The sequence below is a fragment of the Passer montanus genome, unplaced genomic scaffold, assembly GCF_014805655.1.
Source record: "Passer montanus isolate IOZ18808 unplaced genomic scaffold, ASM1480565v1 scaffold36, whole genome shotgun sequence".
In the NCBI taxonomy this organism is placed as follows: Eukaryota; Metazoa; Chordata; class Aves; order Passeriformes; family Passeridae; genus Passer; species Passer montanus.
In genome coordinates, this window is record NW_024368374.1 from 8,521,310 (window position 1) to 8,535,146 (window position 13,837).

The 13,837-nt window shown below is 43.9% G+C and overlaps 1 protein-coding gene across 2 annotated transcripts; it reads right to left on the minus strand.

Annotated features, from left to right (window-relative positions):
- Positions 1–4,097: 4,097 nt before the first annotated feature.
- On the minus strand, positions 4,098–12,693 carry LOC120505799 (fibrinogen-like protein 1). 2 transcript variants are annotated; one of them, XM_039716690.1, is made up of 9 exons: positions 12,515–12,693; positions 12,166–12,223; positions 10,794–10,878; positions 9,857–10,067; positions 8,622–8,781; positions 7,344–7,441; positions 7,175–7,263; positions 5,543–5,733; positions 4,098–4,603 (listed from the first exon to the last, which is right to left on the minus strand). In XM_039716690.1, the coding sequence occupies exons 3-9, from the start codon at positions 10,866–10,868 to the stop codon at positions 4,414–4,416; spliced, it is 1,014 nt and encodes a 337-aa protein (XP_039572624.1). In that variant the 5' UTR covers positions 10,869–10,878; positions 12,166–12,223; positions 12,515–12,693; the 3' UTR covers positions 4,098–4,413. The 2 variants fall into 2 exon arrangements, with proteins under 2 accessions (XP_039572624.1, XP_039572625.1); XM_039716691.1 differs by lacking the exon at positions 12,515–12,693 and adding an exon at positions 12,409–12,480.
- Between the last annotated feature and the right edge of the window lie 1,144 nt (positions 12,694–13,837).

Sequence of the window (13,837 nt, forward strand, 5' to 3'; positions counted from 1 at the left end):
CCCTGGCACAACTGGAGTCCATTTCCTCTGATCCTGTCACTTTTTACCTGGGAGAAGGGGCCAACAACCCCTACCTTGCTACAATCTCCTTTCAGGGAATTGTAGAGAGCAGTAACAGTGGACTACAAAAGCCATGATGGGCTTTTTTGTTGTGTTTTAAAACCAAACATCACAAATTTGACATTAGATTCTAGCCAACCAACCCCTACCTTGCTACAATCTCCAATTGTAGAGAGCAGTAACAGTGAACTACAAAAGCCATGATGGGCTTTTTGTTGTGTTTTAAAACCAAACATCACAAATTTGACATTAGATTCTGCTGTAAGTATTCAGAGTTGGGTTGGAACTCCATTTAACAGCAGAAGCAGAGCTCAGGCATGTGAATGACCAAGACTTTCCTTGCCATTTGTTAGGATAACCATCTCTTTGGAGACTTTGCAAAGACCAGGGGAATGCTAGTGGGCAGAGACAAGAAAAGAGGAGGTGCTGCCCATGGAGGTTGGTGTAAGAAAGGAAAGGTTTAGGCAGTGGATTATTAGACTGAAATCAACTCTCCCCTAAGAAGCCTAACCCTTCATGCCCTTTAACCTGCCTTGTGGGTGTGAAAGAAAATTAGCATGTGCTCCATTGTCATGAAGGAGGCTGCAAATTTGACATTAGATTCTGCTGTAAGTATTCAGAGTTGGGTTGGAACTCCAGTTAACAGCAGAAGCAGAGCTCAGGCCTTGTGAATGACCAAGACTTTCCTTGCCATTTGTTAGGATAACCATCTCTTTGGAGACTTTGCAAAGACCAGGGGAATGCTAGTGGGCAGAGACAAGAAAAGAGGAGGTGCTGCCCATGGAGGTTGGTGTAAGAAAGGAAAGGTTTAGGCAGTGGACTATTAGACTGAAATCAACTCTCCCCTAAGGAGCCTAACCCTTCATGCCCTTTTACCTGCCTGTGGGTGTGAAAGAAAATTAGCATGTGCTCCATTGTCATGAAGGAGGCTGCTGTCTTTCTCAAAACTGGCTTTCTGAGCAGAGAGAGATTCCCAATCCCACACTTCTTCCCCCCAGCCCTGCTCCCCCACAAACCAACAGCAAGGAAGAGCAGCATTGCTGTGTGTAAGCAATGGCACCCCACTGCAGTGTCCAAAGCTGGCACAGGTAGCTTGACAGGCACACAGTGTTACCTGCTGTGACAACATAGGAGGAGTAAGACTCAGCATTTGGCTACCAGAGTCAAATCTGGTTGTTTGAATGGCCTTTCTGATGGGTAATGCTTTGCAGCAGCTGCTGGAGTGAGGGATCCCACTCACTGGGTGATGTGAGCTCCCTCTTTCCCCGGAGCCATGTGAAGATGCCGATGTTCAGCCCTTGGCCCTTCGTGGTGTTGGTACTAGTGATGCATTCCCATAAACTGTCAGCTTGAAAAGCTGTTTAAAGCATCTAAGAACATGTTCTCACTTGCAGAGTTATCCAAAGGCAATAAAACGTAATGAGTCTTTAAATTGACTTAAATGAGCTGGAAAGCAGACCTCTGAAACAATTGCAGCTCGGGTTACTTACCCTGCCTGTACTAAGGTAAGGTCTGTGGTGTGAAGTACCTTCTCCCTGAAGCAGCAATCCATCATCATTGGAGCTGCAGGGCTACAGTATCTGTTTAAGCTTTGTTGAGCCTCTCAGCATGGGAGAGAGACCCTGTGGGAGATCAAATGTGCAGTGCAGCAGCATTCAGCAAGCATTCCCCTAAACCTTCAGCGGGAGGGATTGGAGCTTGGCGTAGCCCTCAGATCCAGTAATACTCAGCTAGTGGCATTCTACCCTGTTTATTAAGATTAAAGGTGGTTCTGAAATGCTTCCTGAGGTTTGCTGTGGGATTTGCAGGTGCCTGCACAAAGCCCTGTTACCCTTGCATCTCAGAGGAGCTTTCCTTTGTCACAGGAGGACAGAGAAGGGGCAACATTGCTCTTAATCAGTGGTGCTTTCTGCGAAGTTGTCCTGGTGTTAGGCTGTGTTATGCATTAGATGTACTTAACATAAGTTTTACACCACAGACAGCAGGGCAAACCCCTTCCCTCCCAGCTTGTGATACCTTGGCCTTCCTTCATCTCTCAGAGACAGGAGAAATGCCCTGACATTGATGCTGGCTGAAGGCAATCCAGCTCTAATGCCTTCCCCTCCACACTGACACAGGGGGAAACAGGCTCCATAGTCTGGACTTTACATTGCTCATTGCTCACTCACTGGGGAAGTGGACTGGGTGCTGGTTGTCTGATTAAGCCCTGCTGACTTCATCTCCAGCTTGATAATCCATTATCAGATGGGTTACCAGCTGCTTAATGAACTGCCAAACCACAATGCTGTCCCCTAAGCGCTGTAGTTTCCACGGTCTTTGGTCTACTTCCTTAGCTCTCTACTGAAGGATGGGATTGAGCTTCAACTGCCAGAAGGCATGAACTTATTTCACTCACATTTCTCTGTGTCATTGCTGTAGTTTCCACAGTCTTTGCTCTAACTTCCTTAGCTCTCTACTGAAGGATAGGATTGAGCTTCAACTGCCAGAAGGCATGAACTTATTTCACTCACATTTCTCTGTGTCATCAAAACAAAATTTTTTTTGTTTTGATGACACAGATAAATGTGAGTGAAATCCTTTCAGCCCTCAGTGCTCCTCAGGGGCCACGCAGTTACAATGTGTGCAAAGTCATTCCTTATGTCCCAACATGCAGTTACAATCTTGCACTGAGATTTTACCATTTAAAAATACAGGAGCAGTGATCAGAAGGGAAAGAGTAAGTGCTGCCTTTTTGCAGCCCTTTCTTCACAAGGGCAAGATGTCTCATTTCAGACATGTTGGTGAAAATTTCACTCCACATGAGTATGCTTGAGAAGAGGGCTGGGGGCAGTCTAGCCAAGGGCAGAGGCTCTAGGAGCACAGCTCCCTGGAGTGCTGCCCATTACCCTGGGATGTTCATGCTTGCAGTCACTGGGATGTCTAGGAAGCAGAGGAACCAAACCAAGTTTTAAACAGAACCTTCACCTCATGCCTCTGCACTGTCTCCAGGATAGCTTGAGCTGTGAAAATTAAACTTACCTTGCAGACCCTTTCAACTATCCAGGACAACAGATGAAAAAGCACCAGAGCCAACACTGAAAGAATACATTTCTCATATTATGAGCTTTCCAAGATTTTGATCCAGATTACTGTTCACATTCCTATTGTTGAAACGTATTAAGTCCTGCTCAGATGGTTTTAATATTAATAAAATGTATTAAGTCCTACTCAGATGGTTTTATTTCACTCTTTATCGATATGTATACAAATTACAGTATGTATGGATATAAAAGCAAATAAATGGAAAATAAACACCAGTTTAAAAATTATAAATCAGAAACAAGGGAAACAGGTTTATTCTACAGCATGGTAGTTAAATTATTTGCATCAAGCTGATACTGCTGTTCATTTTTAACTGTTATTAACAGCTGTAGAAAATAAATTTTCAGTATTCCATTTCTTTCATTTGTGTTGCTCTTTCATTCCACCCCAGTGAGACAATGAAAGCAGTGTGCCTTGTGGTTCAACCACTTTCTGATTCCCCTTCATTAATGCAAAATCATCTGGTAAATTACAGGAGAATATATGAATTGTGACTGCATTTTAGGAACTCCTAGGAATATCTGCATTCACCTTAATTTTAGTAAAATCTGCATAATTTTAATCTGGGGTTTAAATCTGGTTGGCAGGATTGTCTTTGTCTGCATTAAAGTCTTGTGCTGTACTCTAGCAGTGGATCTGCAGTGGGAAGCTATTGGAATGGAATTCACACTGTCCATTTTGCAGGTGTTTACTTTGAAGCAGCCTTAGTCTGGATGCAGACTAGCAGTTGGAGCATGTTCATCCACAGGTTTGGTTTCACACACTCCAGGAGCACTCTGCAACTGAAGTGTGGCAATTAGAACCATAGAGAAAGTTGCTTAAAAACATTCTCCTGATGCAGAGCAAAGCACTAACAAAGGCACACCAGATGTAGCACAATTCCCCGTCCCCTTGTTCTTTCTATCCTGATGTTCTCATAACTGAAACACTGATGGTTAAAATCAAGATGAGAAAGATTTAGACCTTAAAAAGTATAGATTGATTAAAGGACATGCTTGATCTTTCTAAGTCCAGAGAACTTCCAAATCTTCAACAAAGTCTTGAAAACTGCTGAGAAAGAAATCTCATTATCCTGTGACTGTGATCCATATGTTTTTTATTAAATTTTCTGGCTGTGCTCAAACAACTCGTGCTGTTAGCTTCAGGTAGCAGAAGCAGGTGCAACTCCAGCTATCAAGTGCAGGTTTGGCAATTGGCAGCAGCAGAGCACTGGCTATCAACTTACACCATTCTTTTCAGCCTGTGCTTGTTCTCTTTCCAAAGCAGCAGGTTTCAGCTGCCCTGACTGTTCTCACCATCTCCGCTCTCTCTGTCGATAAAGAATGGAGCCCTGATTTTCATGGCTGAATATTTCAGTGAGTACCACATCCCGTGCCATGTAGACCAAACCAAGCCGTCATCATGGGGTCCACTGTACCTCCCTCTTTTGTAGTATTGCCCATTGAGGTTTACAGCATGGCACCTTGGAACAATGTAGGAAAGACAAAGAGGGAATTCTGTTTAGCATGAGAAGATATTGCATCACTGCAGTGAAGTACCATTCTCACACAACATATATATAGATATATCAGGGTGGGATGGACTAAATGGTTAATGCTTTTAGTGGAGCACAGGAATCTGTGGGTCATCCTAAAGCAGACACCTACACTGCTCAGATAATTCTGCCTGTTGACTCCTTCAGATGTATTAACTACAGGCATTAGAACTGCATGGCCTGAACAAAGGGGTATGGTGCCATTTGGTATGCTCTAGCTCAAGTGTAGGCAGCTCCAGATTGACACCTAAAAATGCAGATGTCTTTTGATTGAGGTAAATCCTGCTATTGATGTACAGTTTTGTACAGCTCCACAGATTTCAGTTGGTATGTGATGAGAATCTGGTCTCATCTTGCACCAAAGCAAAGAAAATCTGAGAGTGTTACATCCTGGGTTCCAGGGCTGTTAAACATGAATCCTTATCCATTGATGTGTGGCATATGCCCAAACAGCAGTTATACCCTCCTAACTTATGGGGTAGCTCTGCCCTTGGACATGCTCCATTCTAGGGAAATGTCCTTTGTATACACTTCAGCTTACCATGGCTACAGTTGTTTCCTTCACTGGAGTACAACACAAACCACTTTTAGGAATTTTAACTGAGCTCTCTGCCTTCCAGTTCATTGTCCCCTGTGCATTTGTTCTGAACCATTTTCTTAAAGTCACTTCAACTTACCTGATTTGCTATAATAAAAGTAGTAAATTGTTTTCCTTTAAGGATCTGTAGGTCTGGACATCTTAGGTTTGGCTGTGCGAGGTGGCAAGTGCACACAGCAACCTCCAGCTGCTCTAAGGCAGGCAAGTCCTCCCAGCTGTGCAGCCACCCACAACCCACACATCCAAGAGGAATCAGCTGTTTTCCATACCTGTTAAACCACCAGCCACCCTTGTTCTCTGATGCACAGTTGCCAGCCAGAAATTGATCGTGATCCTTATCAAATGTGGTGAACTGCATCCCTCTGTGAGAAGCTGACCACTGATCTTCAAAATTGCTCCCACCAGACAGAGCGTCGCCAGCATTACCAGAATAGGTGCCAAACCATATCCTGTAATTTTCCTGCAAGAATATGTGAAACATTTATTTGATATCCATTCTTTCTGCCTTTCCTCACAGTTTTAAAGCCAATCAAATGTGAGTGAAACATTTCTGCCTTTCCTCACAGTTTTAAAGCCAAATTAGCTCTGGACATTTCATCCACTGTCAAAGGCATGACTGTTGAAGTCAAGGGTGACTTTTGTCTCGATGCTTTAATGATCCTAGTGTAGATTAATGTAGGATTTAAACTTCCAGAGGGGATTGGTAATTACTGCTGCTGCTACAAAAGGCTCCAGGTTTATTGCCATTCAACAACCATTTAATACACTTTACAGCAAGATGGAAAGCTCTTTCTAGCTGATCAAGAACAACGTAGCAGGAAACTGCCAAGTGTCAAGTTATCGTGTTCATAAACAGATCATTCTTCAGCTAGAATAAATGCTTAGGCATTTTGCTCTTCCAAGCACTAGAAGCCATCTGATTTCTATGATCTGGTCCTGGTAGGAGTGTTTAGAATAATAGTTCCATTGTGCACAACTAACAGGTCGAAGAGATATTTGGCATTAAGTGGATGTTCACATTTGTGTTGTGGGCTTTCTTCTGTCATCATTTGCCTCATTTCTTTATGAAAAATGGCAGTAAGGTATTGAAATGCAGCTGTTCAAACTTTTCGTAAGAAACCTCTAATTGCAAACTGAGTGTCATGTTCACATTTCTGGAGCAGCAATGGAGTTGGAACTAGGACTGGTCCATGTGGTATCCTTGGTTATTTGGGCTAGTTACATGTGGTGTTCAGGAAGACAAGTCTGCGAAGAACTGCACCTCTGTGGAGCTGGACACTGTCTACAGCTAGAAAGCACAGCATGAAAATACAGGATGTGTCTGTCTCTGGGCTTTCTGTGTCTGTAGCAGTAGGTACAGTGCTACAGCTACCTCTCTTCAACATAGGAACTCACAACTGCTCTTTCAAAGCTTTGAAGAGCTCTGTTTTATTTTAAAACAAAGTTGAGAGGATTTGCTCTGACACTTGCCTTTTGTGTGACAGTCTGAAACAATCTCTTAGAAAGCAGGAGAACCAGGTTTCCATTTAGTTGCAGAGGTTCAAACCCTAAGGATCTTCTCACTCACTTTTAATCATGAGGCCAGAGGCAAATACATGTGGGAATCCCTGTGCCCTGTGGCAGCAAACCGCCCTCTGCTCAACAGCACAGTTAGCAAGAGGGCACAAACACGTGGTCCTGTCACTGACCTGGACACTCTGTTGTAAGGAAAAAGTCCCAGGTTTATGTCCCTGATCCCAGGGCTCTTTGTCAGTCAGACAAACTAGGAAGCCCAGGAAACCAGAGCAGGTAAGTTTTGCAGAGCTGTAGATACAACCCTGATACTGGTGTGGTGCTTGGTATGCAGCTGCCCCACCCTCACAGACCAAAGGGAGAAAATCACTGCTCTCTCCATTTCTTACCTGCTCATTTGCAAGCTGGAAATTTTCATAGATTGCATAACGTCTTTCCCCATGCCAGTCCATCAGGTCAATCTTTAATGAGTTCTCTCCTAAACATGAAGTTGTGTCATGTTAGATGAATACCTAATGTGCATTAGAAAGAAATCTATGGAGAAAAAAATACTTGGACCTGTAGCAAGCAGGTCATGGATGTGGTCATTGCCCAGCCAGTATTCATCATTCTTGCCCTGGAATTTCCCAAATCCCAGTTTGTAATCATCCCATTTCCTGCAAAGAAAAATTTATAGATATAAATTTCATCATGAGAGGGAATTAGACAATTTGTAACACTTGAGTATGGTAACAAGTAAAACTTCACCTGTATCTAGATACTGTTTTCTAAAAGTATCTGATTCATCTATGAGTAAATACAACTCAGAGCTTTCAAAGTTTTCCCCTGCTAAACCTGTGCACACACATATATGGGGATCAAACCTTCAATCTGCTAGATGCACTGCTCACAGACTGATGTTTCCAGTAAAATACAAAGGGAAAGCAGCAGCTGTCATATTGGTCTTCAGCAAAACACCTGATATTGTTCTTCAGCAAGTCATAATTAACCTGATCTATGTATTACCTTTGATATTCTCATATACTTCAGTGTGTGTCATCATTTTGAGTTTTAGTAACCCTATGTTTATTCCTTCTCTCATGTTGTTATTATGATATTCGTTCTGCCTGACCTTCACACTAGTCAATGCTCCTCTTCAGGATGTTTTTATTTCATCTGAACTACCATGGCTGGATAGCTACCACTCTCTGGGTAAGCTGGCTTAGAGTCACTTGTAGTTACTTTGACTTTAACTTAAAGCATAGACCTTAGAAGTAACTTAAAGCATAGACTTTAGAAGGCATTAATATTCCCTGAAATTGCGTGTGCTGTGATAGTGAATTAACCTTCATGGGGACATTTCTTCTGAACTGTGCTACCAGAGGATCTCTCCTCCTGTAAATTTCAGTGTGAAAGTCATGTCTCTGGGATTTTGCATAGGAAAAGGACAATCTGGTTTGGCATTTTTAAAAATTATCTGAATACGATAATAAATGTTACAACATGCTGAACATAATTCCTCACATCAGAACAGATCTGTTTAACAGGTCTCAGTCTGTGCACTGGTAGCAGACACCTGCCAATCTGGAGCCTTTGACAGTCTTCAATAATGATAAAATATGCATTCAAAAGCAGAGAACCCATGGAAAAGAAGTTACAGATCCATTTTGAAAATGGCCCCCTGCTGCCAACAGGTACCACCAGGTTGTCCTAATCCTAAATTATCATCACTAATATATAGTCTTGCATATCCTGCTTCTCAAGGGTGGGGGTTTGCCTGGCAGCAGGACAGGGGTAGGAGCTGGTGGCCTGACTGCAAGCCCTGTCAGGCCAAGAATGCAAGAACAATGCACCCACCTGTTGAAGTTCTCCTTGCCGTTACTGCGCCGCTGAATGACAGTCCAGCCCCCGCCATCAGACATGTCACAGAATGCCAGGAAGGGCTCTCGCTCTGCTCGGGGCCGGATCCGGTAGTAGCCACTTGTGGTGCTCTTCCGGCCATACACTGCAGAGCAATCTGGGCAGAACGGTATCAGTTTGTTAAATGGGCCAGGGGCAAAGCCAAGGGCTATGTGCCACCAAGAGAAGATGTCACTGAGAAGCTGCATGGGACAAGGACACTTGGCCAGTCTGTGCATATCTCTGCAAGCCCTGTAAAGTCAAAGGAAATGGTAGTAGCTACACCAGTAGCTACAGCAGTTTGCAAACTGACAGCCTGACTAAGAGCTTTAAGGCTTGAGAGCCTTTACAGCCATGCTCTCTGATGGAATAATGCCCAAATCCTTGGTGAGATGCAGGACAGCTGCAGCTTAGCCTGGGTCTATATCCTGAAAGCCTGGGACTGAAACTTCATCTGTCAGAGAGATCATTTGCAGGGAAGGTAACTTCCATGTGGAAGGTAAGGTACCCTCAGCTGTACTTCTGATAAGATCAGGCAAAATATTTCTAAAATAATAGGCTAAGTTTCTGTGTTCAGTTCTACCAGGACTGTATCAGGAGAGAGCCTTTCAGGATCTCAGTGCTTCATTCTTTCAATGTAATGCCCAAAGGCTAAAATCTTGGCCACAGGAAACTATGTCATTTATGACCATGTTCTCAAAGTAACACCAAGAAACAAAGTATGCATGCCTGTTCCTGTGCACAGAAATAATGGGGGAGCTGAGGAACAGGGAGGCTTGGCTCATCCAAATAGGTCACCGTGCCTGCAGCTGAGCCAGGCACTCTGGGCTCCCCTAAGTCACCCAGGGAAGATGGGCTCTTTAAGAGCAGGACCCATCTCTTCCTAAAGCAGTTGCCTAAAGTAAATCTGATGGAAAACATGAGAGATGACTGTTCCTCTCTGCAGGTAAGAAGCCCAGCTGAAGATGTCCATTTTGTACCTGGATAATAGCTGCCAACAGCTGGGATAAGTGGCTCTAGCCCCAAGGGATATATTTTAGTGTCAGGGCAACCAGTCAGCTCTTCTTCCCACGTATCTGTATTTTAAATCACAATCCACTTAAAAAAAATTAAACTTTTAGCAGACATAAAATATGACATATAGGACACTGCAGGGAGAAATAAACATTGTGGAACACTACTGCAAACTGTACCTTGGTCATACACAATCAAATTCCCACTGGTTGTGGGTAAAAGTGTCTCATGCTGCATGCTCCTGTTGCCTGAGAACAGTTCACTTTTCGTTCTGTGGTAAGTGTTCTCCAGTATGTCCTTCAGCTGCAATTCATATAAGTAAAGCAAGTCTTGAAGATGTTCTAACCTTTGTCTTAATTTATTGTTGTCTAGAAGGCAGATATCTTTGTCCTATGGAGAAAATAAAACAAAACCCCCCACATTTCAATCAGTGGTAAGGAGAGACACAGAGAAAGGAGTACCCATCTCCTCTTGACCCTAGCATGTCACACTGCCTATGTGGATGAACATGATTTCATGGTGATCTCTTCCTAAGATGTCCAAATCTTGCACAGCATGAGCTGTTGAATTCAATCCAGTGGAAAAGAGATTTCTGCAACAACCTTGGCATTGATCAGAGCATGCCAGAATACGGTCAGATGCACAAAAAATTTACTTTGGACGAAAATAATTTGTCTTGACCCCACTTGATGAGCTCAAGGGGAAGGTTTGCAAACTATGAAAGTGCTCAGGTTGATAAGAGAGGGAAAACTTGGCTCTTGTGCTGCAGATGGGCGAAACCAGCAAGGTTCCAGAATTAGCTTTGTGTAAAACTGAAAAAGAGCTGATATTTTGGCTATTAAAATACATTTAAAAAATATATATATTTTTGTTGTTGTTTTTGTTGTTGTTTTGAATTCTTAATAATGACAGTTCAGTCTCCCAGACAGCTGTACAGCCCTCGACGCTGTAAAAATCCTGTATTATCAGGATGACATTCCTTTAGCTGCAGGCAGATGCTTTTTTGCTCTGCTTTTGCAGCTCCCCATCCCTCCTGTGGGGGAGTATCCATCTCTGCTTGACTGAGAATGGTGAACCATTGAGAGAGTTGTACAGACATGGCTAAAAGATACACACCGAGAACCTGGGTGCAGGTGAGGCAAAGCTGACCAGGAGAAGGAGCAGCAGCAGCCAGTGCATCATCACACTCATTTCTTATCACCTGAAAAGAGGCATTGACAAGCTGTAATGGAAGTTTTTTCAGTTGCTCTCAGAACTCAATCCCCCCTCACACTTATGTTTAATTCCCCAGGAGATGCTGCAGGATTTGTTAAGGAGGTTGCTTGAAACTACAGGCAGGACAAAATCAGGATAAGATGTATATTAAAGAGAAGTTAAAGCACCAGCGCAGTATGCTGGCAGGGATAAAGGCTCAGGTCTGCTCCTGATTCCCCACAGAAATAAATACTCTGTGTGACTTTCCAGCAGCCTCTGTATCTCCTCCCAGGTATCCACACAGGAAGCTGCTCAGCAATCATGTCTCCATGAGGACTTTTCATCAAAATCCCACAGAGTTTATTCAGTTCAAACTTCTCAAAGTGGAATTAAGAGGAATTTTCCTCCTGGTTAAGTGACTGTAGACATTCTCCTCCTCATCCTTGGAGTGGTCTGTGAGGATGGGATTACCTTGGAGGCCAAGTCATACATGTGACAAACTGGACATGAGATAGTTTTTCCTTGGATTTCAGGGGAAAAGATGTCTACTGCCAATCTGCTCCAACACACAGATGTGGTTTTGACTGGAGAGTCTTAGCTAGAAAATATGCTAAGTGACTGCCACTGGGAACATGCAGCTGAATGTGAGTGAACAGTACAAATTGTTCTCAGTATGCTTGCATCGTGCTTTAAAAAAAAAACCAACAAAATCAGAAATAAAAAAAAAAATCTGAAAACTAGGCTAAACCAAACTCCCCTGCTTCACATCTGGAAGTGCTGCAGAAACTTGGCTCCCCAGCTCTGTGCTTTGAGTGATGTGCTTTGTTTTAGCTATGGCTCTATCAGCATCCCTGCAGCAGCTGATGCTAGAGCTGCTTCCAAGCCACCAAAGCTGCTGCAACAGAGGAACCCCCTGCCAGGATGGGCAGGCAGGGCTCAAAGCAAGCTGAGGGAAGATCTCCACAGAAGCTGCACATAAAAGATGACATGCAGGTAGATGCTCCAGGCTGTGGCAATTTTTCAGCTGATAGAGAGAAGAGTTCAGCATTGCAGCAGGGGAGCCCTGCGAGCCCAGGAGCGCTGGTGCTGTTCACACCACCGCACCGTGGTGCCAGTGGCTGCAGCACTGGTGCTGGGGTCAGATTTAGATTCCACGCAGTGCCCATGGGTGATGGCAAAAAGCTACCAGGAAGTGTGGGATGAGTGACAGGTCCTGAAAACCAGACAGTGCAGAGCAGAGAGAAAGAAAGCAACTCCATCTACACCTTTACCAAGACACATGAAATGCACATACCTGTAACTTGCCTTTCTTCAGACCTCCTTCTGGAAAGATTATCTCCGTTAAAAGTCAACTGCAAAAGAAAGTGATCATAAACGTGGCTGCATTTTAAGAGGTTGATGAAATTTTCCTCTCCAGATGACCTACATCAAGGGCACAGAGGAAGAATGTTTCACAGCACTAGGCAGTTTCACAGAAAAGGTACTCCCAATTCCTAGTGTGAAAGAGTTACTCAAACCCCAAGTTTTCTGTTGTTACCCAGTATTCATCTTGCTGCTTCCCAGTGAAAATAAACAACAGGAGGTTTCTATCAACAGTGTTCTCTAAAGGAGAGGGGCTCTGCTGCTTGTGTACTATTACCTACCTTGACTAGGAAGCTCAACCAAGACTGACTTTGAGTGTTTATGCGAATCACTCAGACTAATGCTCCCTGTGGGAGTTTCGGCTCATGTTTTAACCCAGCCAGGATCATTTCAGTAAGTCCTGCAAGGTGGAAATAACACAGCTTTTCCGTTCAGCATTCCATTTGCTGTTTAATCTGTTTTATAAGAGCACAGCTGTAATGCCAAAGAATCTGCAAATCTGAAGCAAGAAGCAAGTGTGGGAGTATTAAGCAAGACTTGCTGTTAGAGCAAAATCTCAGGAGGGTTGTGTAACTCTCCTGTGAGCTGGATGATTAGATTTGCTAGTTAACACAAACAAGGACATTTGTGGAAAAGAGAAAAAAAACACAAAACCAAACAGATGGGTGCCTCCCTTTGTATTATGGCCAAGGAATTACAGATTATTTTAAAGAAAACAGCAGGAATGTTCCATTTTATCAAGCTTTGTGCAGAGGAGAGACCATGGGCACAAAAGACAAGGCACATAAACCCACGGTAAATGTCTGTGCTGCTCTTCAGGAAAGCAGGACTATCCAGCTACTACCAGCTACAGGAATGCTGTTTGTTCCTTTAAAACTGCATTCCTCTTCTCCCACAAGAACCCTGATTCATTCCACTGCCAAAGGATTATGTAAGCAATGCTTTTCTTCTCACTTGTTTTCTAGCCCCAGTTTAAGACTAGTTTTGACAGCTATGAAACTAAGTGAGTGAAATGTTTCCTCTTCTCCCTAGTAGGTACTTGGCCCTTTTTTTGCCCCTTTGGCCAGGAACTGCAGCTGGCAGCAGGGTGTGCAGGTACCATGCATTGGAGCACAGGCAGGCTGCACATCATCCCCTGGGGCTTTCACCAGCAGCAGCAACTCTTTCTCAGCTGGACCCATCCAACAGTGCTCAACGTGCTGTGCAACAATTTATGCTCTTGCCTGAAAGGTGGCCAAAAATCTCATTGGCCTGTGAGCATCTCCTGATCCCAGTGGGATCAGAGACAGGGCTGAGGCTGTGGGGTCAGTGTTGGAGTCGTGGTGTGGCTGGCACAGTCAGTGCCTGCAGCTGTGTGCAGGGCCATATGATTAGGAAGCATCAGGCCTCATAGCATTAAATTGTGCTGTCCCAGGGCAGAAGGGAGCAGTGAAACTGCAGAGCCAGTGAAACTCACGTGTGCTCTGTCACTGCAGTTTTGCAGGAACAGGAATCAATCTCCAACCCTCGTTCAGTGGCTGCCAAAACATCTCTCAGAGCCAAGACATCTGGAGCACTCTCATGCTGCCTCTAGGCCTCCACCAATGCTTGCTTCAGCAACATCT